The sequence below is a fragment of the Crocuta crocuta genome, unplaced genomic scaffold, assembly GCF_008692635.1.
Source record: "Crocuta crocuta isolate KB4526 unplaced genomic scaffold, BGI_CrCroc_1.0 scaffold762, whole genome shotgun sequence".
In the NCBI taxonomy this organism is placed as follows: domain Eukaryota; kingdom Metazoa; phylum Chordata; class Mammalia; order Carnivora; family Hyaenidae; genus Crocuta; species Crocuta crocuta.
Genome location: NW_027529524.1, coordinates 796,817 through 823,376, shown reverse-complemented (window position 1 = coordinate 823,376; position 26,560 = coordinate 796,817). Strand labels below are relative to the sequence as shown.

General features: G+C 53.7%; 2 protein-coding genes across 2 annotated transcripts; both read left to right on the top strand.

Moving 5' to 3' along the window:
• The first annotated feature begins 449 nt into the window (after positions 1–449).
• NOTCH4 (notch receptor 4) lies at positions 450–22,392 on the top strand. The gene is made up of 30 exons (XM_077760965.1): positions 450–536; positions 1,345–1,426; positions 1,606–1,898; positions 3,416–3,763; positions 3,841–3,963; positions 4,082–4,318; positions 4,433–4,588; positions 4,870–5,064; positions 6,483–6,596; positions 7,789–7,902; positions 7,990–8,112; positions 8,862–9,021; positions 10,179–10,324; positions 10,605–10,757; positions 10,972–11,089; positions 11,298–11,385; positions 11,758–11,911; positions 12,720–12,904; positions 14,818–15,070; positions 15,295–15,407; positions 16,197–16,720; positions 17,278–17,658; positions 17,764–17,939; positions 18,485–18,704; positions 18,858–18,939; positions 19,034–19,172; positions 19,694–19,984; positions 20,192–20,344; positions 20,864–20,961; positions 21,163–22,392. The coding sequence occupies exons 1-30, from the start codon at positions 479–481 to the stop codon at positions 21,856–21,858; spliced, it is 5,973 nt and encodes a 1,990-aa protein (XP_077617091.1). The 5' UTR covers positions 450–478; the 3' UTR covers positions 21,859–22,392.
• Positions 22,393–23,673: 1,281 nt separating this feature from the next.
• GPSM3 (G protein signaling modulator 3) lies at positions 23,674–25,781 on the top strand. The gene is made up of 4 exons (XM_077760963.1): positions 23,674–24,073; positions 24,281–24,389; positions 24,592–24,791; positions 25,020–25,781. Exons 1-4 carry the CDS (start codon positions 23,732–23,734, stop codon positions 25,155–25,157), a joined length of 789 nt encoding a protein of 262 aa, XP_077617089.1. The 5' UTR covers positions 23,674–23,731; the 3' UTR covers positions 25,158–25,781.
• The last annotated feature ends 779 nt before the right edge of the window (positions 25,782–26,560 follow it).

Below are 26,560 nucleotides of genomic sequence, written 5' to 3'. Positions count from 1 at the left end.
GAAGCATGGATACTAACCTGGAATAGAAGATGTCTCAGCACCTCACACCTCTGTTTCCAGGCCCTGACCCTCCCAGGGCAAGGGGCAGCCACCTTGCCATTACCATTTTTAGAAAGGGGAGACCGCACAACAACAGAAGGGCTGGGACTGAACCCAGAGCCCCCCCAGCCCAGTGTTCCCCTCCTATCATCTGCCCTGCAGCCACATCATCCCACTCCCCCCTCTCCCCAGGGGTTGTCAGGGACAGAAGGCCCCTCCCTCATCCCCCTCAATGCTGTTCCACTCCTCCCCCTCCCATCACTAGGGTGTCCAGGACATTGTGTGACTCAGGAAACAGCTCAGACGTGAGGCGTGCAGTAGGCAGAGAAGGAGGAAGGGGCCGCTGGAGCAGAGGAGGTGGCTCTTGCCTCGGTGAGGGCTCTGAGGGTACTTGCCTGAGGAGGCAGAGAGGATCTGGGTGTGGGGCGGGGGCTCTGGAATGCAGCCCCCTTCACTGCTGCTGCTGTTGCTGTGTCACTCAGTCGTCAAGACCAGAGGTGAGACATGGGGTAGAAGAGGTGAGGGAACTCATCTTCCTTAAGAGGGTGTTGGTGGGTTGGGGGCAGAGGGCCAAGCCCTGTGCTCTGAGGGGACACTGGATGGAGGAGAGTCTCACCTGCCCCCCACCCCTGCAAATGCAGGGAGAGAAGGCTCTGCCGCTGCAGCTGCACAAACCAAGGATCTGGGGCCTGTGCCAGGGGCGGAGACTGTCAGGGGAATGGGTGGGAGGGTGCTTGCCCCAGGGAGAACCCAGTTGGCCTTAGAGCAGGGGGGCAGCAGGCTCTTGCAATCACATTTAGGAGGTAAAGAGGGAAAAGGACTGACCACCTGCTAGGGGAGGCGATGAGAAAAAAGCAGGAGATGGAAACACAGGAAGGTCAAGGGCTGACCAAGTCCCTTTCCCAGTCCAGCTGTCCCCACCCCCCGGATGGCTCAGTGCTGGGCCCTTCCGGGCGGAAATCCTTCAATGTCTCAGCCATTCACCTTCCAGGAGTCCCCTGGGCCCCCCTCCTGAGCCATGTTGTCAGCTTCCCAGGGATGGAGCTGGAGGCTGGACTTGGGAGGCTGGAGAATAAACAGGAAAGGGGGTGGGGATTAGGAGCTGAGAGTATCCAGAGGCCTTGGGGGGGCTGGGGGGAGCAGGTGCTGGGGCAAGAGCACCATGTGGGTGGGGACGAGGGACAGAAGCCGGGGTGGCGGAGAGCACTTGTGGGGCTGCTGCAGGCAGGGCCCTCTGGAGCACCCAGAGGAGAAACCTGGGGGCGCAACGGTCCCCATTCCCTTGCCATCCTCATCCATTCCTAGTGCTGCGGTGTGGGGACTTCCCAGAACCCTGTGCCAACGGAGGCACCTGCCTGAGCCTCTCTCAGGGACAAGGGAGCTGCCAGTGAGTGTGCCTCCTGGGAATGGGAGACCAGAAAGGGGGAGGGAGGGCAGGGAAGAGGAGGGACTGGGAAAGGAGGAGGAAGGCAGGAGGTGAAGGCCAATGAAGGCAGAGGAGGGAGGTGGGAAAGAAGGCAAAGAGAACCCAGTGACTTGAGTTTTCCCCTTTCCTCCCCTGCCCAGGTGTGCCCCTGGCTTCCTGGGTGACACATGCCAGTTTCCTGACCCCTGCCAGGATGCCCAGCTCTGCCAGAATGGGGGCAGCTGCCAAGCCCTGCTTCCCACCCTCCCAGGCTCCCCCAGCCTTCCTTCTCCCTTGGCCCCCAGCTTCTCCTGCACCTGCCCCTCTGGCTTCACTGGCCAGAGGTGCCAGGCCCGACTCAAGGACCCCTGTTCTTCCTTCTGTTCCAAAATGGGCAGCTGCCATATCCAGGCCTCAGGCCGCCCACGATGTTCCTGTCTGCCTGGATGGACAGGTGAGCACTGCAGGATTGGGGAGGAGGGGACAGGCAGGAACATTGGGCTGGGAAGTGGGGTAGGAAAGATGGAACTGGATGCTGCAAAACAGCCGGCCCCTTTGAGGACAGAGGCTATGAGAATCAACGAGCCATCTTGCTGACCATTTACCCGAGACTGACATTCACCAGCATGGCTGCACTGATGGTTAAAATGTTGAAGTGTTTCCAAACCCGTTAGTAAATGGCTACTGCCATAGCTCCCTTAGTGTACCAGCCTGGCCCCTTTCCTGGCCCCTAGACCCAGTAGCTAGAGGGTTAATGCCAAGCAGAAGGCAGGGAAAAGGAAACCTCCTGGATTCTGCATAATGGGCATCTGAATGGCCTCTATTCTGCGAAGTGGGAGCCCCTATCAGCACGTGGAAAGACTGTGGTGGTGGGAGGTGTAATGGGGGTGGAAGAGATCTGACCCAGAGAGAGGAATGGGTGCCAAGCCTAGGAAGAGGGGTGCAACCCTGCGGCACGGGTGTGGGAACCTCTGGTGGGCAGGATGTGCTAGCCTGAGGAAGTAGTCATGGGTACGGGACAGAGCTGAGAGCCCCTGGAGAGGAAGGCTCCTCTGATCTACAGGAGGAAGGACTGCACAGGGCAGTGAAGGCCACGTGGGGAGGGAAGTGATTTGTGAAGAGTGGACTAGAAGCAAGATTTCTCAAACGTGGCAAGCCACAACAATCACCTGGAAAGCCTCGAACTTTTTCTGCCCACGTCCCAGACAGGCTGCTTTAGTGAGTCTGGGGTGGGCCCAGGCATGGGATATTTTGACTGCCTGGGTAATTCTGAGGATTTGGGGGTGAGATACCAGCCTCTTGTGGTATGACAAGAAGAAGGACTGTCAGTGGCAACTTGCCAGGCCTGGTGCTTCAGAGCTGGGTCCAGTGCCAGCTCTGCCACCGATGAGACCTGTGCCCTGGCATTATATAGTTAAGCTCTCCTCAGTTGCCAGCTGATGTCCACAGTTCATAAAATTGTTCAGAGGAAAGGGAGTAAGGTTCAGGAGATGGTCACTTAGCTCGGGGCCAGCTGCCACACCACCACCATTTGCCACTGGTGGGAACAGATGGGAAGTTTGTCTCCTTACCATTATCCAGAACACTGTACCCACCTAAAGGTTAGGAAATCCAGATGAGAGAGGCCAGACATACCTGAGGACACACAGCGGTTGTGGCACAGCAGGGTGCTAAGTCTGCTGCCTGCAGAGGCCAGCTGCTTTTCACCTCCCCACCAAGGAAAGGTCACCCTGGGAAGGACAGTGTCTCAGATCTTCTTAGCAGGGCCAGCCTGAAATATTCCCACTAATAACTACAGGTCCTATTTTCCAGAATGGCAAAACTGAGGCAAGGCATGGTGAAGCAGGGCAAGAAGGGCATGGGAACAAAGGGAAGGAAACATGAAAACCAGACACAGAGATAATCCAAAATCAGAGCTGGGTTATCTCAGATGAGCTGGGATTGAATAGCACCTTCTGTCCTCTGCCACAGGTGAGCAGTGTCAGCTTCGGGACTTCTGCTCAGCCAATCCCTGCGTCAATGGAGGGGTGTGTCTGGCGACATACCCCCAGATCCAGTGCCGCTGCCCACCTGGCTTCGAGGGTCATGCCTGCGAACATGATATCAATGAGTGTTTCTTGGACCCGGGGCCCTGCCCCAAGGGCACTTCCTGCCATAATACCCTGGGATCTTTCTGGTGTCTCTGCCCCACTGGGTGGGAGGATCCACACTGTGAGCTCCAGCCAGGACCCTGCCCCACTACTGGCTGTCCCAATGGGGGCACCTGTCAGCCGGTTCCAGGGAGAGACTCCACCCTCCACCTCTGCCTCTGCCCCCAAGGTGCGTCCTCACATCTGCTGCTCCTATCTCTGGGCAGGGAGGTCCCCTTCCCTCTGCTAATCTTATGACCCTGTCAGGTTTCAGAGGCCCAAGCTGTGAGGTGAATCCAGATGACTGTGCTGGGCACCAGTGTCAGAACGGAGGCACTTGCCAGGATGGGCTGAGCACCTACACATGCCTCTGCCCAGACGCCTGGACAGGTGAGTCGTTTAAGCCAAGTCCATGGCACCTACGGCCCATATGATCCACCTCTGGCCTCTCCTCCTCACAGGGCTCCCAATTCCAGCCTTTGTTCCCTTCCCATCCCATCCCACACAGGCTGGGATTGCTCTGAAGATGTGGACGAATGTGAGGCTCAGGGTCCCCCTCGCTGCAAAAATGGGGGTACCTGCCAGAACTCAGCTGGCAGCTTCCACTGTGTGTGTGTGAGCGGCTGGGGAGGCGCAGGCTGTGAAGAGAACCTAGACGACTGTGTTGCTGCCACCTGTGCCCCAGGATCCACCTGCATTGACCGTGTGGGCTCCTTCTCCTGCCTTTGCCCACCTGGCCGCACAGGTGTGACAGAGGGCTTGGGGAGGTGGCCATGGAGATGGCACATGAGAGAAGCCTAAGGGGTACAGCTGGGAGCTTCAGGTGGCCCGAGAGCCTCACGTCCACCCTGCCCTCCAGGACTCCTGTGCCACATGGAGGACATGTGCCTGAGCCAGCCATGCCATGGGGAAGCCCAGTGCAGCACCAATCCCCTGACAGGCTCTACACTCTGCCTGTGTCAGCCTGGCTACTCAGGGCCCACCTGCCACCAGGACCTGGACGAGTGTCAGATGGGTAAGCACCCCCACATCAGATCCTCTCTGAGCCCCAAACAGCCTCCGCAAATTGTTTTTCAAATTAAAAATATAATCATCTCTTTTTTCCTAATTTTATCCAGATTTGGCAATTCTTCCCTACACAGTCTTCTCACCAATGCTTAACCCTCCAAGCCCCATTTAATCCTTGTCTGTGTTCAAGACACCAGCCCTTTCTCTGATTTGTTCATTCCGCCACAAACAGGCCCTCATGCCTTCCCTGGCAGTCCCTGTAGACTCCTGACTCTTCTCTCCTCCTAGCCCAGCAAGGCCCCAGTCCCTGTGAACACGGCGGCTCTTGCCTCAACACCCCTGGCTCCTTTGACTGCCTCTGTCCCCCTGGCTACACGGGCTCCCGCTGTGAGGCTGATCACAATGAGTGCCTGTCCCAGCCCTGCCATCTAGGCAGCACCTGTCTGGACCTGCTTGCCGCCTTCCACTGCCTCTGCCCACCAGGTACCATATGGATGGGGCCCTGAGCAGAGGACACAGAGGACTAATCCTGAACCCACTAGGCATGACCCCTCCAGAACATAAATAGCTCCAGGCCAGTTAGGGTCAGCTATCAAAGAATACTTCCTACTCCTCATCTCACCCCAGATGAAAACTCTGGGAAACCCAGGGCTCCTAGGAGAAGGGCACCGCAGATGGTACTGAGGTTGTACACTGCTCAGCTCTGGAGGTTGAGGGGGAAGCATTCATTTCATAGTCATTGTAAAGTGCACAGCCTGGTCCACTGTACACAGAGGCCCATCAAGGAAGAGCAGAAGAGCAGCCTCTGCTCATGCCAACTCAGAATGTTCCTCCTAATCACAGAAACTCTCCCTGTAGAGATGGAGTAAACCCTTAAAACCCCAAAGGGCCTATATGCTTGAATTTGGTACAATAGGAAAAAAAAAAAAAGCGCCACAAGACTGCACCTACCTCCAAGCTAGTTTTAAGGGAGAGAAGTCTCCCCAGGGGTATAGTGACAGAGCCAATATCAGGAAGCTGAATGAAACCAGAAAAATAATAGCTTACTTTATGCCAAGTACCACCTGAACATCTTATATGCATTTTTGTCATCTTGGCAATAACCCCCGAAGGTCAGTATTCTTACTGTGTCCGTTTTACAAATGAAGAAACAGGCACAGAGAGGTTAAGTGAGTTGTCCAGCGAGTAAGTAGCAGGGTCAGGATTCAAACCCAGTGCTTCAGTAGATTTAACCACTATACAAAATAGCCTTCCTAAGCTGAGCAGCATCCAAGGAAAAAAGCTGGGAAAACCATGCAAGGGACAAGGTCATAGATACCAAGGGACTTCAGAAGCAGACTTCTCAGGCAAGAAATGGGAGGCAGTCGAGGTCCAGAGGTTGAGCCAGCTTCAGTTCAGGGTGAGACTGTGGATACCAGGACAAGCCCAAAGATACAGAACAAATATGTGACCAAGAAGCTACCCAAATGCCCTTCAAATACTCCGTTGGGGATTCCTAGTCTCGCTGGCACAGATGCCTGCTCAGGTAGAACAAGAGGCATGACTCACCTCCAAGCAGATGCCCATTTGTCTCATTTAACCTTGAGGACCTCCAGGCTTGTTAGCCCAGCCCAGTGAGCCTGCCCCCTGTGCACAAAGAATAGCCCCAAAAGGTACTTCCTTGCTGCCCCCACAGGTCCCAGCAGGTGCCCACTCCCTGAGCTGTCACATTGAAAGGGGTCAGAGCCACACACAGTACAGCAGCAGGACACAGGCTCATCTCCCCAACCTTCAGGCAGACAGCACCCTGGGAGGGGCTGCCTGATGAGGGTACATGCTGGTTCTAGAACCTCGTCCTGCTGGGCAGAAGGGGTGAGTCGCCCAGGCAGGGCTCAGTCCGCACCACATCTCCACGTCCTCAGGCTTAGAAGGGCAGCTCTGTGAGGTGGAGACGGATGAGTGTGCCTCTGCTCCTTGCCTGAACCAGGCTGACTGCCATGACCTGCTCAACGGCTTCCTGTGTGTCTGCCTGCCTGGTGAGTGCAGATTCCACTCCAGTCCTTCAGCCCAGGCCCCTGAACCACAGTGCAGGCCCGGCAATCACCCCAAACCTTTTTGAAGCTCAACTCACCCTGGCCTGGCCAAGGAGGCCCTCATTCTCCAACTCCTCTGCTCCCCAAACTCTCTTCTGTTCCCTCACCCAAATCTTCCTTGTGTACTCATCCACCTTTATCTCTGTCCTGCTGCATCACCCAAATCACCCTTTCTGGCCCTCCTCCAGAGTCCTCCGTATGCTCTTCCTGCTTGTGGGGATCCCAGGCTGGTCTTGACACCGCTCACCCTGGATGCAGGGAAAAGGCCCCAGGCCTTCCTTCTCCACCTTCATCTGATCCCTCTGTTCCCTGATATGATGATAACAGATGTTTCTTGAATATTTGCTCCAGGCCAGGCACTTGGCTGTGTACATTTCAGGCATTAATCCTTTCAATGACAACATAAGGTAGGTTCCATTATTCGCCTTTTACAGAAGAGGACACTGGAGCCTAGAGACCGCAAATAACTTGCCCAAAGTCACACAACTGGCAGGTGCTGAGCACCATCCTCCTGTCACCTCCACCTGCTCCAGGTGTCTTCTCTGGGAAGCCCCCCACGTTCACTTTTCCTGGTGAGGGGAGAGGCCAGGACTTGCATTTGTGCTTTTGATACATAGTATTTTCACTATTCACACAAACAGCCAATTATGCCTTGTTTATGTGAAGAATGAAGTTACTAAGATATGCTGTTATGTTCTGAAACTCAAACCACTATTTGAGAAGCCTCCAAACTGGTGCCTTCATTATATGATATATGCAGATGACCCTCCAAACCAAGCCATTTGAAACAAGAATCTCTTCATTACAATTCATAGCAATGTTATTTCTGTCTGTGCAAATAGAAGGCTAAATATCAGTATTTACTCTAAGTTTCTTGTTTGAATCCAAGAAATCAGACCTGTACAGCTTAGTCACAAATATTTGTAACAAACTCCCTAATGAATCTAGAGAAAGTCATAAAAGAGGAGGAGGAGGAGGAGGAGGAAGTGGAAGAGGAAGAGGAGAAGAAGAAAAGAGAAGAGAAGAGAAGAGAGAAAAGAGAAAAGAAAAGAAAAGAAAAGAAAAGAAAAGNAAAAGAAAAGAAAAGAAAAGGTAACATTTGCCATCTCTCCCCACTTACTCCCTGCCCGACCAGGATTCACTGGCTCCCGGTGTGAGGAGGACATCAATGAGTGTGGAAGCTCTCCTTGTGCCAACGGTGGGCAGTGCCAGGACCAGCCTGGATCCTTCTTTTGCGAGTGTCTCCCAGGTACACCAGGGCTCAAACACTGGAGGGAAGAGTGGGGGCAAACGGCAGACTCCCATGCAGGTCCCTGACCCTCCTGCTGTGCCACAGGCTTTGAAGGCCCTCGCTGTCAGGCTGAGGTGGATGAGTGTCTGAGTGGCCCGTGCCCCACTGGAGCAAGCTGCCTGGATCTCCCTGGAGCCTTCTTTTGCCTCTGCCCCTCTGGCTTCACAGGTTAGCAGGGGAAGTGTTAGAAAGGATTGGCAAGATAGTTGAGACCATTTGGGGTAGAGCAGAGGTCATTGCTGGGTATTCAAGGGTTAGGATGTGAAAAGGAAAATGGGAATGGAACCTCTTCAAGTTATTCAATGCAAAACCTGCACAACCTAAGGCTGACAGCAGGTGTTATTTGTAGGGCCCACACTGGGCCCAACATGAATGGTGTGATTAGGGCTCAGAAACAGGATGGGATTCAACAGGAAGCCACTCAATTTGCTTATTTAGAATGTATTAAGTGCCTATTATGCCGGACACAAACACAAGTTGAGTAAGAGACCTGCTATCCTCAAGTGGCTTTAAATCTAGTAGAAGACCAAAGAGTTTTTTGTTGGTTATGGCCCAGAGGTGCTCTGAGAGAGGACTGCACAGGATTCTACAAGAGTACAAAGGACGAGCCAACCAGTCTAGAGATGAGAAGGCTTCATGGAGGAGGTAATGGCTGAGCTGAGTCTGGAAGAATGAGTAGGAATTTGTCAAGATAGAATGAATGCATGTTTTAGCTGCAGGTATCTGCATGGGCGAAATGATGCCATGCAGGATGCTACGTGTCATTCTGAGGAGGTTAGATAGTATCCTAAGGCAACAGGGAGCCACTTTCATGGACAGGTTCATAGGGAGTGAGCAAGTCATACGTAAAAAGTGACTTTGGCCCCATCGAGGACATGGAGGGACTGTTTTCTCTCTGACCCATCTCCCCACCCCAGGTCATCTCTGTGAGGTTCCCCTGTGTGCCCCCAACCTGTGCCAGCCCAAGCAAAACTGCCAGGGTCAGGAGGACCAGGCCCATTGCCTCTGCCCTGATGGAAGCCGTGGCTGTGCCCCCACTGAGGACAATTGCACCTGCCACCATGGGCACTGCCAGAGGTAACCTTCCACTGTCCTCTGGGTCCTCCTCAGCTAGGGCAGGAGTAGACAACCAGTGAGGGGTGAGTCTGCAGGAAATGACCAGTAGGGAAGAGGAAAGAGATGGAGAAGTTCTGAGACCAAAGCCAAGGTGAGAGATCCACTAGTGAGTGCTATCCCGTGAGGGGAGAGTTCATAAATAATGGGAGAAACAGAGGGCTATGGGGTCAGAGCAGGATGAAAAATATTAAATCCCAAGGCCAATTAATCATACATTAAAGAGATGCCTTGGTGGCTCAGTCAGTTGAGCGTCCGACTTCAGCTCAGGTCATGACCTCACAGTTCGTGAGTTCAAGCCCCATGTCAGGCTCTGTGCTGACAGCTCAGAACCTGGAGCCTTCTTCAGATTCTGTGTCTCCTTCTCTCTCTGCCCTTTTCCTGCTCTCATTCTGTCTCTGTCTCTCAAAATTAAAAATACATTAAAATTTTGAAAAAAATCATACATTAGACAAATATCGAGCATCTACTATGTATGGATACTTTTCCAGGCTCTGGAGGAATGGCACAGACAAAAGAGACAAAGTGTCTGTTCTTGTGAAGCTTTCATTCTAATGAGGAAAGACAGACAATAAACAAATTCTAGAAGAAATGTATATACATATTCATATGTATAGTTGGAGAAAACAAACAAAGGGCAGGTATGGAAGGGGGACAATGCTGAGAGCAAAGCCACTGAAGAAGGGGACCAAAGTCTCAGGGCCAAAAAAAGAAGAGGTCGAGGATCTGGGTGGCTCAGTTGGTTGAACGTCTGACTCTTGACCTCAGCTCAGGTTGTGATCTCAGGGTGGTGAGTTCAGGCCCTGCGTTGGGCTCCAGGATAGATTGGACTCCAGACTGGGTGTGAAGCCTACTTAAGAAAAAAAAGAAGGGGTGCCTGGATGGCTCAGTCGGTTAACCATCTGACTTCGGCTCAAGTTGTGATCTCGTGGCTGACAGCTCAGAGCCTGGAGCCTGCTTCAAATTCTGTGTCTTTATCTCTCTCTCTCTCTCTCAAAAATAAACATTAAAAAGAAAAAAAAGGAAGGCATAGGGGTCTAACCGATGATGAGGGGTGGAGAGGGGAGAAAAAAAAATCACCAGAAGAAGAAAAACACTCTCCTTTTTCTCATTATGACCAGATCCTCATGTGTGTGTGATGTGGGCTGGACAGGATCAGAATGTGAAGCAGAGCTTGGGGGCTGCATCTCTATGCCCTGTGCACATGGGGGGACCTGCCACCCCCAGCCCTCTGGCTACAACTGTACCTGCTCCACAGGCTACACAGGTGAGGCCCTTCCCAAACCACAGACATTCTGGGATGGCCACCTCTAATCAAAAGTAAGACCAGTAGAGGCATGTATCTCAGAACTCTGGGTCTTGGTCACCAGCAAGGAGAACTGGGCATGTGCTGCAGGGAACACAGGTGATTGCAGGAGGTGGTAAGAAAAGAAAAGAGGTTGGATGGAAGAGAATAGAGATGGGGATGAGGAAAAGGAAAGGGAGGTAAGTGGAGGAAGATGGAGAGAAGAGGATCCCCTTTCTCAGACCCCACTCATTTCCCTCAGGGCCCACCTGCAGTGAGGAGCTAACAGCTTGTCACTCAGGGCCCTGTCTCAATGGTGGCTCCTGTAGCCCCAGCCCTGGGAGCTATTCCTGCACCTGCCCTCTGAGCTACACTGGGCCCCGCTGCCAGACAAGCATTGACCACTGTGCCTCTGGTGAGTACCTACCACATCCTTGGGCTGGGCCACAGGAGGATGGAGGAACTGGTCAGGGTGTGTTTGTGCCATATGATAAAAATTAATTGGCCACCATGAGCTGTGGTTTTGATGGGGCAGCAGGGAGTGCGTGTATGTCCTGGGCAGGGTGTGACTAAGGTCACAGGCCAGGTATGGGTAAAGAACCCAACCCCTCACAGCCTCCTCTCTCCAGCCCCGTGCCTCAATGGGGGTACCTGTGTGAACAGGCCTGGCACCTCCTCCTGCCTCTGTGCTGCGGGCTTCCAGGGCCCACGCTGTGAGGGAAGGACCCATCCTAGCTGTGCGGACAAGTGAGCAAGACCCCCTAGAGGAAGGGAGGGAGCCCCTCAGCCTTCCCACCCATCCTCTCCATTTCCCCTGAGGCTCCCAGCTGCCTCGAATTCCACATCCCACATCCTTTCACTATGACTTCCTTTCTGGTTTCCTATTTCATCACCACATCACACACTCTCTCTCCTTTGACTTCCTCCCACTGTGCCTTGTCTCTGTCCTGTCCAGCCCCTGTAGGAACAGGGCAACCTGCCAAGATGGCCCTCAGGGTCCTCACTGCCTCTGCCCCCCTGGCTACACGGGAGACAGCTGCCAGGTGAGGGGTGCTGAGCCAAGTGTGCTGAGGAGGGCGGCGGCTGAAGGGCTCTTGTGGGAGGGTCTCAGGGACTAGAAGAGTAGGGAGTTTGGGAAGGTACCCACACGAAAGGGGGTATGGAATCTGGGAGTTGAGATCTAGTTTGAAGTTTGCATGGAGTAGAAGTAATGAAAGGATTTCTGATCCCAGGAACTGTTCTGGGATGTGGACATCAAAGAAAGCCAGGGTGGGGGAGGGAGGCTATCACCTGGCCTCAGACCATTCAGGAGAGAGTTTGAGAAAGGTAAGGATTTTGAGGAGCTGGCAGAAGACCATCTCTGGGCCTGAAAAAATGACACTCTGTCCTGCCCCATGCTCCCTCCTAAACCTCAGATTCTGATGGACATATGTGCCCAGAAGCCCTGTCCACACAACTCCCACTGCCTCCAGACTGGGCCCTCCTTCCAGTGCCTATGCCTCCAGGGATGGACCGGGCCTCTCTGCAACTTTCCACTGTCCTCCTGCCAGAAGGCTGCTTTGAGCCAAGGTACTAACCCAAGGACCAACTGGGGAACAGATGAAGAGAGAAAGGGCATCCCCCTCTACCTGATCCCTAAGGGCATCCTCACACAACATTTGGCCAAAACAACTAACAGTCAAAGTAACACAGACCAACCACTACTGCTGATTCTACAGTTCATCCCTCCTATCACCATGCTCAACGGAACACAAACAACACTAACCAACCCAGTCAACAAGATGCCAGGTTATCACAACCACTGGGACATAACTTGATTGAAGCAACTCAACTCTGTCACTATCATCATAACTCAGCTAGAATAGATCACACTTAACCCACCTTCACTCAACTCAACTGCTGCTTCCCAATCATGCTAATGTTATGCCAACCCCCTTGTGAAAGAATATCCCCCCCACCCCCATTCAATTGAGGTGTAATATGAGCAGAACTCAGGAAAGAGACTTCTGTGGGGTTAGGGGATGGGAATCACAGTGAGAGAACATCACAGGATGCAGATTCAGGGAACAGACTTAGGCACCTAAAGTTTCCACTGAGTTCTTTCTTCCTTGAGACTTGTTTTAAGCCAAGAAGACAGTTGGTTATAATGCTCTAATAAGTTTAACAAGAGGTATCTCTCTTGTTAACAGCAGAACAGGCAGGAGGGGGATCTTGATGTTTTAACCTCATCAGCACCAGAACTTACTGGCTCCTCAGGCTCCAAGTGGCCTTCACCCACCGCAGCAATGTTAGTGATCCCCAAGAGCCTCTCTGCTGTGTCTGGGGCCCCTGAGAACCTAACTTAGCTTTATCTATCCCTGTTTGCCTTTCTCCTCAGGCACAGAAGTTTCTTCCCTGTGCCAGAATGGAGGTCTCTGCATCGACAGTGGCCCCTCCTATTTCTGCCACTGCCCCCCCGGATTCCAAGGCAGTGTATGTCAGGACAGAGTGAACCCATGTGAGTCCAGGCCCTGCCAACATGGGGCCACATGCGTGACCCAGCCCAGTGGGTACCTCTGCCAGGTAAGCAGGTCTAGAGGAGAGCAGTGGGAGACAAGTGTGGGAGGATGTGGGAAAAGTAGTTGGGGGGGAGAGGTGCAGTGATGTATTCATTTCCCTTTCCTTTACCCATACATCTAACCCACCACCAAGTCATGCCATGTTGCTTTCTAAATCTTTTCTCACTGCCTCAGTCCAGGCCTTTGCTGCATTCCACCCAGACACCTGGAGCAGCCTCCTAACTATTGTCCCTACCTCCCCACTTGTTCACCTATAAGCTCAGCCTTTACTCCACTACCAGGATGCTCTGTTGAAGCTCTATTAAGCTGACCTGTCACTTCCCTGCTTAAAACCCTTCAGTGGCTGCCTACCTCTTTGATAGTGAAGTCCAAGGCCAGTGTGACCCAGCCTTGCCTGTTTCTCAGGTCTCATGTCCCCACATCCTTGCCTTCCTACTCTCTGCTCCAGCTACTGCTGGCTTCCCAACACACTCCTTATACTGGCTCTTCAGTGTCCTTCCCCACCTCCTTCCACTGGACAGTGCCCAAGAGATGCCTTCCTCAGGGAAATGTCCCTAACTCCTCTCCAGACTGTGTTTGGGCCTCTCCCTGGTGGTTCAGATCATGGAGCAGAAGAGGCAAAGCTGGGATTCAAGTCCAAGGAGCCTGACACCTATAGTCAGAACACTGACTTTGGATAAAAGGCATGATGCAGATCCCCTAACTATCCTCTTTTAACTTTTTATTATGACCATTTTCAGACATACACAAAAGCAGTGTACTAATTAGTAGTGAACACCCCTTCACCCATTACTCAGCTTTCTTCCCCTTTCCTGAGACTCCTTCCCTCAGATGTCTCCAAAACACCCTCTCACCTGCTTCTCCCAGCCCTCCAGCCACTCCTCACCCTCTCTGTAATTCCCTTTTTCTCCACCTTTCTGAAGCCTGGTACTGCATTCTTACATGCTCTCCTTCCTCTTGCAAGAACTCAGCATGATGATATGGACCTCATTAGTGAGTCTTCTCCCACTAGCAGAAAGATAAGAAACAATCAGAAAATGGCAATTGGTACTGGTTATGAAGTCACAGACTTGCAGTGAATCCCAGCTCTGCCACCTACTAGCAGTGTGACTTGTGCAAGTCACTCAGTCTTTCCAGGAATCATTTGCCTTTTCTGTAAACTGAGAATCAAATGAGATCATTCACATACAAGTTTGTTGGGAGGGTTTTATGAGGTTATGTACAGAAATCATGCAATAGGGGCGCCTGGGTGGCTTAGTCGGTTAAGCGTCCGACTTTCGCTTAGGTCATGATCTCGCGGTTCGTGGGTTCGAGCCCCGCGTCGGGCTCTGTGCTGACTGCCAGCTCAGAGCCTGGAGCCTGTTTCAGTCTGTGACTCCCTCTCTCTCTGACCCTCCCCTGCTCACGCTGTCTCTCTCTCTCTCTCTCTCTCTCAGAAATAAATTAAAAAATATATAAAAAAAAAAGAAATCATGCAATAAATGCTAGCTGTCTCTCTCCTCTGGCTTGACTGAGAACTTCATGGAAGTGGGGATGAGTTTCTTCATATTCCTGGTGCCTAAAACAGTGCCTGGCACGAAGCAGGCATTCAATAACTGCTTATAATTAATAAAACATGACAGAGCCTGGTGGGGGTGCGATTGGGGGAGGGAGGTCTTACCAAAAACAGCTATGTTTAATGGCACTGGATCATAAGATGGTTTGGGACTGCTGGAGTGGTTAAGCTACACACTATTGAACAAGTGTATATCATGGAGTTGAGATAGAAGGGTTAAGCTACGCAGGACAGTGATGGATGATGAGTTGAGTGATACTTTGAACTGGAAGGTAGGGAAAGGGGTTATCTTGGGCTGGCTCCCCTGTACTGTTGAAATGGGCTGCATTATTGGTTCTCTGTCTGACCCTCTTTGCTGGCAGTGTGCCCCAGGCTACAATGGACAGAACTGCTCAAAGGAATCCAATGCTTGTCAATCCCAGCCCTGTCACAACCATGGGACCTGCACCCCCAAACCTGGAGGCTTCTTCTGCACCTGCCCTCCAGGTTTTGTGGGGCTGCGCTGTGAGGGGGATGTAGATGAGTGTCTGGACCAGCCCTGTCATGCCCCAGGCACTGCAGCCTGCCACTCTCTGGTCAATGCCTTCTACTGCCAGTGTCTGCCTGGATACACAGGTGAGGCCTGGGAGGGTACGTGTAGGCATCTCTGTGGCACAGCTGAGCTGACAATCCCCACACACAAGGCAGCCTAGTTATCATGTCCATCCCCTTGCCTCCCCACCCCAGAGAATATGCCCCAGGATCCCTCTGCCTGTATTACTGGGTCAATTCCCAGTAATAAGCTAGGACGGAGGCAGTGACTGAAGCAGTGTATGACATCTAATCCCACCCTACCACAGGCCAGTGGTGTGAAGTGGAGACAGACCCGTGCCAGAGCCAGCCCTGCTCCAACGGAGGGTCTTGTGAGACTACAGCAGGACCGGCCCTGGGTTTCACCTGCCACTGCCTCCAGGTGAGTGACCATAAAGTGGTCTTCCCTGTTTCCTCCAACACTGGTGCAAGGTGAGAATGCCTGAGTGGGATCCTAGAGGGGAGCCCAGGGAGCACTGGAGCGGGAATTATTGATGAGAGGTAGCCCATGTTTATGTCTCAGAAGCAGTTCAGGAGGGCAGGCAGGATCAAGTGTTAGCATGAATGGAATTTTCAGAAATCATTGGCACTGCCTAAGGTAAGGCCCCAGAGTCAAGCTGGGTGACCTTGGATAAGTTCTTTTACATGTGTGTGTGTGTGTGTGTGTGTGTGTGTTTATGGACCTCAGATGCATGAAACTGGGTTAATCATAAGCCTTGGTTTGTGATACATTATCATCATTGGTTTGTGCATGGCCTTCTTTGTATTATTCTTACAACAACCTAACCTAAGAATTATAATAGTAACGATGACTCACATGTAATTATGTCTACCTCTATCCTCTTCCCCTTCCAGAGAGAGTATATTACCCTATGTCCAAGTATTAAGATAATATTCGTTTAATACTCTATTAAGTGTTTAGTCTTCTAGGTTGTTGCACACAGCTGTGGTTCATCCATTTTCACTGTGTAATATGTCATTATGTGAAAAAACCACGGACCATGGTTTCCACATCTATAAAATGCCTTGATATAAACTTGATGTTCTCTGAGACCCCTTCCAGATATGCAACTCTAGGACCTTCTGAGTTATCTTAACCCAAGAGTTTGTTTGTGGGGGAGTGGGAAGATTAATACAAGGGCCTTCCCCAACATCTCTCTCTTCTCCACAGGGTTTTGAGGGCCCCACCTGCAGCCACAGAGCCCCCTCCTGTGGCCTCCACCACTGCCACCATGGTGGCCTGTGTCTGCCCTCCCCCAAGCCTGGCTTCCCACCTCGCTGTGCCTGCCTCAATGGCTACGGGGGCCCTGACTGCCTGACCCCACCTGCTCTTCGCGGCTGTGGCCCTCCTTCTCCATGCCTATACAATGGCAGTTGCTCAGAGATCCCTGGGCTGGGGGCCCCAGGCTTCCGATGCTCCTGCCCGCCCAACTCTCCAGGGCCCCGGTGTCAGAGGCCAGGAGCAAAGGGATGTGAGGGCAGAGGTGGAGATGGGGCCTGTGATGTTGGCTGCAGCGGCCCTGGAGGAAATTGGGATGGGGGAGACTGCTCCCTGGGGGTCCCGGACCCCTGGAAGGGCTGCCCTTCCCACTCCCAGTGTTGGCTTCTCTTCCGGGATGGGCAATGCCACCCACAGTGTGACTCTGCAGAATGTTTGTTTGATGGCTACGACTGTGAGACTCCTCCAGCCTGCACGTGAGCCTGAAACCCTGACTTGGGGTTGGGGGTGGGAAGGCCTCTGAGTTACAATGTGATCACAGCCTCAGCTCCATGGAGTTTCCACCCTTAATAACCACTGCCAAGTAGGGGTGGAAGACACTAGGCTCCAGCCCAGGGGAATAGCGCAGCATCAATATTTAACACGGAGACCAGGCAGGATGGCACTGCTTCCATCTGGGCTCTTATCTAAGAGTTGCCAGAGCTCTGGCCTCAAGCCTCTGTCTCTAAGACCTGTTGCCATGGAGTATCTTCCCTAGCAACCAGCACCCCTGAGGGGAAAGGTCTTTGGACTCTCCTTCAGGGAGACAGAAAAGCTTGGGAGGATAGGGAGAGCGGACAGTCTTAGGAAACAAGGGTGTCATGGACATCTGGACTACCTACCATCCAGGGCCTGATTAAGCCCATTGCTCTGGAGCTCTCCCCACTTAGCAACCTGTGCCCTAGAGGCAATGGACTATCAGGCATCTCCCTGGAATGAAGAAGGGGATCCAGTTTCTTTGGGGATTCTGAGTCCCCCTCTCCTTACCCCACAGCCCAGCCTATGACCAGTACTGCCATGATCACTTCCACAACAAGCACTGCGAGAAAGGCTGCAACACTGCAGAATGTGGCTGGGATGGGGGTGACTGCAGGCCCAAAGATGGAGATTCAGAATGGGGGCCCTCCCTGGCCTTACTGGTGGTGCTGAGCCCCCCAGCCCTGGACCAGCAGCTGCTTGCCCTGGCCCGGGTGCTATCCCTGACTCTGAGAGTGGGGCTCTGGGTAAGGAAGGACAGTGATGGCAAGGACATGGTGTACCCCTATCCTGGAGCCCAGGCTGAAGAGGAACTAGGAACCCTGGATCCCTCTCATCAGGAGAGAGCAGCCCCTCAAACACAGCCTGTAGGCAAGGACACAGACTCTCTCAGCACTGGGTAAGAAGGCTGGGCAGAAGGGTGGCACAGACACTAGTTTTTTAATGGGTGGAGGGAACGGAACCAGCGACCAACACAGGCGACTCTAAGGCACCTCCCCCACAGGTTTGTGGTAGTGATGGGTGTGGATTTGTCCCGCTGTGGCCCTGACCACCCTGCATCCCGCTGTCCCTGGGACCTTGGGCTCCTGCTCCGCTTCCTTGCTGCCATGGCTGCAGTGGGGGCCCTGGAGCACCTACTTCCAGGACCCCTGCTGGCTGCCCATCCTCGTGCTGGCACCGGTAGGTGACCCCCCTGTCATTTCTCCTGATTTTGCTCCCAGAGCCACTTTCATGCCAGTAACCAGCAATGGAGGCCAAATGATACAAGACTGCGGGAACCCCAAATGTTCTGTGTGGAGACTTACCCTCGTGAATCTCTCATTCTCTAATTGGATCTCTTCATGACCCATTTGCTCTTCAATCTCCTTCCTTACTTCCCTAAGTACTTTAATCCTAACTTTTATCATAGACCTCCCACAAACCTTGGGTTCTGGTCTGTCCTCTCTACTAAATCCAATCATCCCTCTGTCAAACAGCTCATGGTACATGAAAGAATTATACTGGTATAGCACTTACTATGTGCCAGGCCTTGCTCTCAGGGCTTTACAATATTAACGCATGTAGTCCTCCCAACAACGCCATGAGGCAGGTACTATTATTGTTCCCACTTTACAGATGAGGAAACTGAGACAAAAAGAAGTTACTGCAACTTGCCCAAAGGTCTCACAGTAATACGCAGACTCACCAGAAATAGTCTCTTTTTCTGACTGTCTCTCTCCCACCAGCACCACACACCAACCAGCTTCCCTGGCCTGTGCTGTGCTCACCAGTGGCTGGGGTGCTCCTCCTGGCCCTTGGGGCTCTTCTTGTCCTTCAGCTCATCCGGCGGCGGCGCCGAGAGCATGGGGCCCTCTGGCTGCCCCCTGGGTTCATTCGAAGGCCTCAAACTCAGCCAGCTCCCCGCAGACGCCGGCCTCCCCTGGGCGAAGATAGCATCGGTCTCAAGTAAGAGTGAGGATGAACCTGGACTCCGGGAGAGACTCTTTCCTGTCGAGATTTATCATCAGAAGTTGATGACAGAGGAAGGGGAGGGGGGAAGGAAGGCTGCTAGAAATACTGGGGACCCTGAAGGTCCTCTACTCACACACCCCCTTCCAGGGCACTGAAGCCAGAGGCAGAAGTTGATGAGGATGGAGTTGTGATGTGCTCAGGCACCAAGGAAGGCGAAGAGGTGGGCCAGGTGAAAGCACTGGGACAGAAATGGTCCTGAGGTGATGACGGAGTTAAAGCGACAAGTCAACTTTCCTTCACTGATCCTTGTTCTGATCCCCAAGGCTGAGGAAATGGCCTCACCCTCCAAATGCCAGCTCTGTCCTCTGAGTGGTGACTGTCAGGAGCTCCCCCAGGCAGCCATGCTGACTCCTCCCCAGGAATCTGAGATGGATGTCCCTGACGTGGATACTTGTGGACCTGGTATGTAAGACAACCCAGATCAAGAAAAGGAAAATTCCTTTTGACTCTTTTAGAATCAGAAAGCCTTTGGATATTCGAACTAAAAAAACTAAGGGTAGAGTTAGTACCTTACAATTGTGGTTCTCAAAGTGTGGTCCCGAGACAGAAGAATCAGTTTCACCAGGGAAATTGTTAGAAATACAAATTCTCAGGCTCCACTCCAGAGCTAGTGACTCAGAAATTCAAGATATTGGGGAATCTGTGTTTTAACCAGCCCTCCAGGGAAGTCTGATCCAGACTCAAGTTTGAGAACCACTGCCCTAGAATGTTAAAGAATCAATGCCTCCTGGCTCCTCTTACAGATGAGGAAACTGAAGCACAGAGAAAAGTAGAAAAGTCATTTGACTAAAGTCACATAAAATCAAGAGCTAGAGCTGGGCTTCCTGCCACTGACCCTATGATTCTCCCTGAGCCTCCATGTTCTTCCCAGTTACGTCCTTTTGATGGACTTGTCTCCCATCGCTCATGTCTCTCATCCACAGATGGAGTGACAGCCCTGATGTCAGCAGTTTGCTGTGGGAGAGTGGAGTCCAGGACCTTCCAGGGGTCATGGTTGGGAAGCCCGGAGCCCTGGGAACCTCTGTTGGGTGGAGGGGCCTGTCCCCAGGCTCACACTGTGGGTACTGGGGAGACCCCCCTACACCTGGCTGCCCGATTCTCCCGGCCAACTGCTGCCCGCCGCCTCCTTGAGGCTGGAGCCAACCCCAATCAGCCAGACCGAGCAGGACGCACCCCTCTTCACACCGCTGTGGCTGCCGATGCTCGGGAGGTTNGGGGGGGGGGGGGGGCGGGGGGCAAACTCATAAGTAAACCTGGGCAAAACCATCCCCCAGGGTTTGGCAGAGAGGAAGGTGATGTGATTGGGGCTCTGAAAGGAAAAACAACAGATGACTGAATATGGATTTGCAGGTGGTTAAGAGTGTGAGGGACCTGAGCTAGCAGTCCAGGACACACCAAGGGTCACTGCCCCTCTTTGGCTCCCCAGCTCCTGCTCCGCAGCAGACAGACTGCAGTGGACGCACGGACAGAGGACGGGACCACAGCCTTGATGCTAGCCGCCAGGCTGGCGGTGGAGGACCTGGTTGAAGAACTGATTGCAGCCCAAGCAGATGTGGGGGCCAGAGATAAATGGGGTATGAATCCGGAGAGGTTGGTGTTGTGCTATGGAGAAGTTGCACAGGTGGGGTGTGAGATAAGAGGCAAAAAAAGGAAGCAGCTGAAGGACCAACTGGAGGCTGGGGGATTCCATCCCACCTAGCTGTCAGGGTGGTAAAATCTGCGGAGCGGTGTCAGTATAAAACGCTGAGACTTCCCCTTTCATCATGAACAACATCACGCACATTGCCCTAGTCCATTGGAAAACAGGCTGGAGAAGAAGTGTCTGTGAGAAAGGGTAAGGGGTCTCGTGGGGGGAGGTCTCCCGGTCCCACCGAACGCAGAACAATGCCCCATTGTCCCTCCCGCGCGCCTGTGACGTTACTAGAAGCAAGGCTTCCTGCCGACCGGCGGTCACCCAGGCAACGCTTCCGCCTTTGAGGTAACCCAGCCAGCCCGAGTTAAGGCTTTCCCCCTAAACCAGAATCCGTGGGAAACAGGAACCCAGGAGTCTGGTCCACAGCCTCTGGGTAACAACCTCCCACGTCGTCCCCTAGGAAAAACCGCGCTGCACTGGGCCGCCGCCGTGAACAACGCCCGGGCCGCCCGCTCCCTTCTCCAGGCCGGAGCTGATAAAGACGCCCAGGACGGCAGGGTTAGACCGGGAGCGGGCTCCGTACAAAAAAAAAAAAAGAAGAATAAGAAAGAGAGAGCACGGGAGAAGCAGAAAGCGCGGGAGCACCGCAGAATCTGAATGGGGAGGGGCTAGTGGTCAAGTGAGTGGAGTCCGGAAGGGCCAGCCCTGTGGGGCGTGGCCCTCCCTGATCTCGCCCTCTGGCTGTTTCTTCCGGCGCAGGAGCAGACGCCGCTGTTCCTGGCGGCTCGAGAAGGGGCGGTGGAGGTAGCCCAACTGCTGCTGGGACTAGGAGCGGCCCGAGGACTGCGGGACCACGCCGGGCTAGCGCCCGGGGACATCGCTCGCCAGCGCAACCATTGGGATCTGCTGACGCTGTTGGAGGGGGCGGAGTCACTGGCTCCCGGCCGCGGGGCGAGCGCCTTCCCGCGCTCGCGTACCGCGTCGGGAAGCTTGCCCCCGCGTCGGGGCGGGGCTCTGTCGCGCAGCCGGACGCTGTCAGCCGGGGCTGGTCCGCGTGGGGGCGGAGCATGTTTGCAAACCCAGACTTTGTCCGAAGAGTGGGCCGCGCGTGGGGGCGGAGCCTATTCGCATTGCCAGAGCCTATCGAAAGGAGGAGCAGGAGGCGGCCCGTCCCCCGGAGGCCGTAGGTTTTCTTCAGGCATGCGCGGGCCTCGGCCCAACCCTGCTACAGTGCAAGGAAGATCCGGGGTCGCTTCCGGGGGCGGGGGTGGGGCCTCGGCCGACGACTGGCCCTGCGATTGGGTGACCCTGAGAGCCTGCGGCCCCACCTCCAACACTCCAATCCCGCCTCCTTGCCTTACACCGTCCCCGGAGCGAGGATCCCCTCAAGTCGCCTGGGATCCTCCAACCCACCGAGTAATACCTTTGAACGCGGGAGGCAAGGGTCAAAAATAGAACGCTACGTGACAGGGATTCTAAACGTGAGCACCTATTCTAGAACAGCCTAGAAAGACTCCAGATTTTAAGATCCTGGAGCCCCAAAAGTGAGGAGTCCTGAATATTGTGTCCCTCCCAAAGTGACTGTATGCCCTCTCCTTGCCTTACACGTGGAGAAGCTGCAGCCCTGAATGAAGAGGGCCCAGCCCTTCTCCCAGAAAGTAAGAGTGAGGAGCTACAGAAGGCTGGAGTGGAACCAATAACTACAAACAAAGGATGTAAGACATTCTTGTATATGGTATCCAAAGGAAGCCTCTGTTACCCACAAATGGCTGATAAATATTTACCGAGTATCTACTATGTGCCAGGCACTGTGTAGGTGCTGAAGTGGGTGGGTCAAGGGTCACTCCAGCTTATGACTCCTTGCACTTTAACCATTTCCCTCCTCAACCATCCATCCCAGGGATGAAGCGCCATTCTTCTCATCACCACTCTCTCTATTTAAGAACCTCAAATCTGTCACCCCATAATAAAGCTTAGTTGAAGTGTTAACCATTTTTTTGGAAGAGTTGAGTGGAATGGGAAAAAATATGGAAATGACTGCATAGAGTTTTCAGAATTTTGTGCCCTAAGATCAAAGTCATCCCTTTAGGAGCACCTGGGTGGTTCAGTTGGTTAAGTATCTGACTCTTGATCTCAGGGTCATGGGTTCAAGCCCTGCACTGGGCGTGAAACCTATGTAAGAAAAAAAAAATCATCTCTTTGGATGGAGGCTTTGAGTACAGTTCAAGAGCGAGAATAAGTCGATTTGGGGGATACGGTGTTATTTTAGAGTATCTGAAAGCAAGAGTCTCTAGTAGCCCAGGGAGAAGCCACACATACATACAACTATGTATACACTTTATCCTCTTCAAAGGGCATTTAGTTATGAACACTTAGGACATTCCTAAGGCCTCAAGTTAAGGGAGACAGAGCATCTCAAACATTATACACCTTTCAGAAACAGTTACACCTCTTTAAGGGTGATGGGCCTGAGACATGGAGGCATAAGGCATTTTGAAAGCTAATAGTAACTACCATTTATTGAGCATTCACTATATACCAAAATATCACATTTAATCCTCACATCAAGTCTATAAGGTAGGTGCTACTAAAGCTCCGTTTTACTCTTTGAGAAACTGAGGCACACAGATTTTATTTGCCCAAGATTGCAAGGCATTAAGTGGTAGAACTAGATCTCTCAATCACTAGACTGACTTCATGCTCCAAGTCACTTAGCTGTAAACTTCATAATGGCAGGGTGCCATTTAGAGGTCCCAAATATCTCTATCCTATTCCCACCCTGGTGCGAGCCAGACCAGTATTGAGACCAAGCCAAGGAGGTGGTCATCTCCCTTTTCCATTTCTATACCCTTCATTCATGACTAGAGGAAAGTTTCTCCTGCCCCTTGTCTCACATTTGGTACATATATTGTCCCCTGAGTAGACTGTAAGCACCTAGAGGGCAGGGATAACTATTCAACATATATTTATTGAATACTGACTGTGTGTTGGAGCCACTGCTAGAGGTATATGTTGCATGTTTGAGGGCCCAACATCCCTGGATCTGAGCACTCTGCTTCCCACTGGAACCATACCCCTTCCTGTCCCCATAAGTCTGTGGGAAGCTGGGACACAGAAGAGGGACAAAGCCTACATCGAAGTCCTCTTAGGAAGGGGACCTGTGGGAGTAAAGGGGGGGGTGGGTTCTGAGGAGCAAAACCACTTCCTCTGTAGCTAGTTCCTGTGTTGACTGAAAGAGCTGAAGGGGAGGAGGGGAGTGGAGAAAACAGAGCCTAAGGTTGGGGGACTATTTAAACTCTGGAGATGTGAAGGCCAAGAGTCATTCTCTATGATAAACCCCCTCCACTACTGCAGCTGGAGAAGCTTTTCCCAGTCTCTGTGCTCCCCTGGGGCAAGAGAGGTCAAGCAAGCAGTTTGGGTGGGAAAGGAGAACTGGAGGAAGTTGACAGGGATGGGCGGGGCCCTTGGGGGGGCTGACCAGGAACCCGGCTTCCTGCTCAGTACCCAGGCATCCAGCCCCTGGCTCACCCCCACCCCTTCCAGCCCCCACTCCCCTCAGGAACCTAGGGTTCCAGCCCTCCTCCCAAATCCCAGCTACCCTCCCCCATCAGTTTCTCCCCTCCAGGGGATGGAGGCCGAGAGACCCCAGGAAGAAGAAAATGGTGACCAGGTGAGCTGCTACTGGGTTGGGGAGGCTGACATGGGAGAGAGGGAGGTAAGAGGATGTGGGGCAGAGACACAGTGACAGGGGACTCTGGGGACTTGGAAGGGCTTGGGCAAACTGAGGCAGGAACAGAGACACAGAGAGAGGAAATGGGCCGTTGGCCTAGCCCCCTGCCCACCACACCCCCACTTGACTGGACCGGATGTCTCCCAGCATCAGGGCCCCCATCAGGATGAGCGTGGCTGGCCCCCTGTGAACACCACCACTCGGCCTTGGCGATCTGCTCCTCCGTCCCCTCCTCCTCCTGGGACCCGCCACTCAGGTACCCTCACTCGCCCAGGGAGCTCCCTCACCTTGGTGCCCACATCCTTGTCCTTTCTGATCCCATTACCAAGGCCCTCTCCCCACCTCCTCCTGACTCCCCATTGCACCCCCTCAGCTCTCACTGCAAGTCATCTTGCACCACCACCCCTCCTGTCTGCCAACTTCTCTGGGTCTCTCAGCCCTACTCCTCCTCTCCCCAGCCCTGGGGCCCCGCTCGGGCTCCCTGCTCTCCCTGCAGACTGAGCTCCTTCTGGATTTGGTGGCTGAGGCCCAGTCCCGCCGCCTAGAGGAGCAAAGAGCCACCTTCCACATCCCCCAGAACGCCCCAAGCATAGCCCCAGCCCCACTCCGGCCTCTTGAGGACAGAGAACAGCTGTACAGCACTATCCTCAGTCACCAGGTGAGACACCTCCCCAGAAGGCAAGACCCAGGCTTTCTGGTCTCTTGGCCCTTGTTCTCTTTGGGGCCCTATCCCTCCTCCTCCCCACCATCTACCCCCTGTCCAGGCCCTGGTCCCCCCATCCCCATCACAGGTATCCTATATACCCCTCTCACCAGCCTTGGCTCGTTGCAAGGCCTGCTCCTCTTAAAACCTCACCAACACCCTCCCTTCCCTCCAATCCTCCAGTGCCAGCGGATGGAAGCCCAGCGGTCAGAGCCTCCGCTACCCCCAGGGGGACAGGAGCTCCTGGAGTTGCTGCTGAGAGTTCAGGGTGGAGGTCGAATGGAAGAGCAAAGGTCCCGCCCCCCCCCACATACCTGCTGAGACTTGAGCCCACCCCCCTGCCAGCCCCTCTGCACTCCTGGGGCTCAAAGCTGGGTGGCATGCCCTCAAACCCTGCTTGGCAGGGGCACCAGAGACTGGAAGACCCAGGAGAAATCTCAATATTCATCACTCTCATCCACCTTCCCCAGGAACAGAAGAGGTGAAAGTCCTCAAACCCTGGGAATAATCAGGGTAGGATGGTCTTTTAACTTCCTCCCCCAGGGGAGCTTGAAGCAGCCAGAAGATCCCAGCCAGAGGGACACCCCACCCCTCCTCTGATCCCAAGGAGTGGCTGGAAGTCTTGGTCCTGAGCTGTGGGGATGCCCCCAGTAGTCTAGCCACTACCCAAGATCTGAGGGGTCAGGCCTCCATCTCCCAAAAGGCAAATCTCCCAAGGTTAGGGCCTGAGAGACAGTTCCACCCTCCTTCCCAGTAAGAAGAAAGGGAGAGAGAGCATTACAAAGATATAGACCATTCTTCTACCCCACCACCAGCACTCCCAGCCCCAGGACTGAGGGGCCTACAGGCTGTGAATGGACACTGAGCATTGCCCACCCTCCCTCCCCGCTGCTGCTCCGAGTCCGATGTTTTGGTTGTATGAATAAATGTAGTATCTCCTCTGAACTGAAGAAGACTGGTGTTTGGGGCTGCGGGGTGGAGGTGGGATGTCGGGGGAGAGGGGGCAGGAAGGTGAGGGCAGAGGCCGTCTCTTTCCCTAGTCTGGCGGGAGGNGTTAATTACTGGCTCATTAAGCAGCGGTTGGAGACCTCCCTAATTATAACCCCCCACCCCCCCAGCTCGCCTCTCCTGGTTTTAATTAAGTAGAACAGGGAGGGGAGTCATTAGGACAAGAAATATGAACTGAGCTGTCTGTGAACCCAGGGATTCTAGCGGCCGGAGTCCACAACACCTAGATTCCCTAATTCAGAACCAAGGAAGCGGCCCTCAAACCCCAAAACGCCTCCCTTCCCAGGCCACCGAAGTCCAGCCCTGGGGCCTACGCATATTTCTCCCGAAGGTCTAGTCTCCTCCCCTCGTCCCCTCTTCCCTCTCCCCTCCTCCACTCCGTCCCTGTTCCTCCGTTTCTATGTGTCTTTCTCCGCCCCCAGCTCCTCCCTGTTCCTCCTCTCTTCTCCCCTCCTCTTCCTCTCCGGCTCCCCTCCCCCCGCCTCCCTCCCTCGCTCCCCCCCTTCTCCCTCCTCCCTCCTCCCTCTCTCTCTCACACACACCCCCGCTTGGGCCTCCTCTCTCTCTCCGGCTCCATTTTCTCCGCCGCCGGGGGCCGGGGTCTCCTGTGGGGGGCCCAGCCGGTACCCCAGGTCTCCCTTCAGGGCCGGGGTGAACCTCCGGGAGAGCCCGGAGTGGGGAGACGGGCGGGGGTTGGGGCGGGGGGAGCAGCGGCC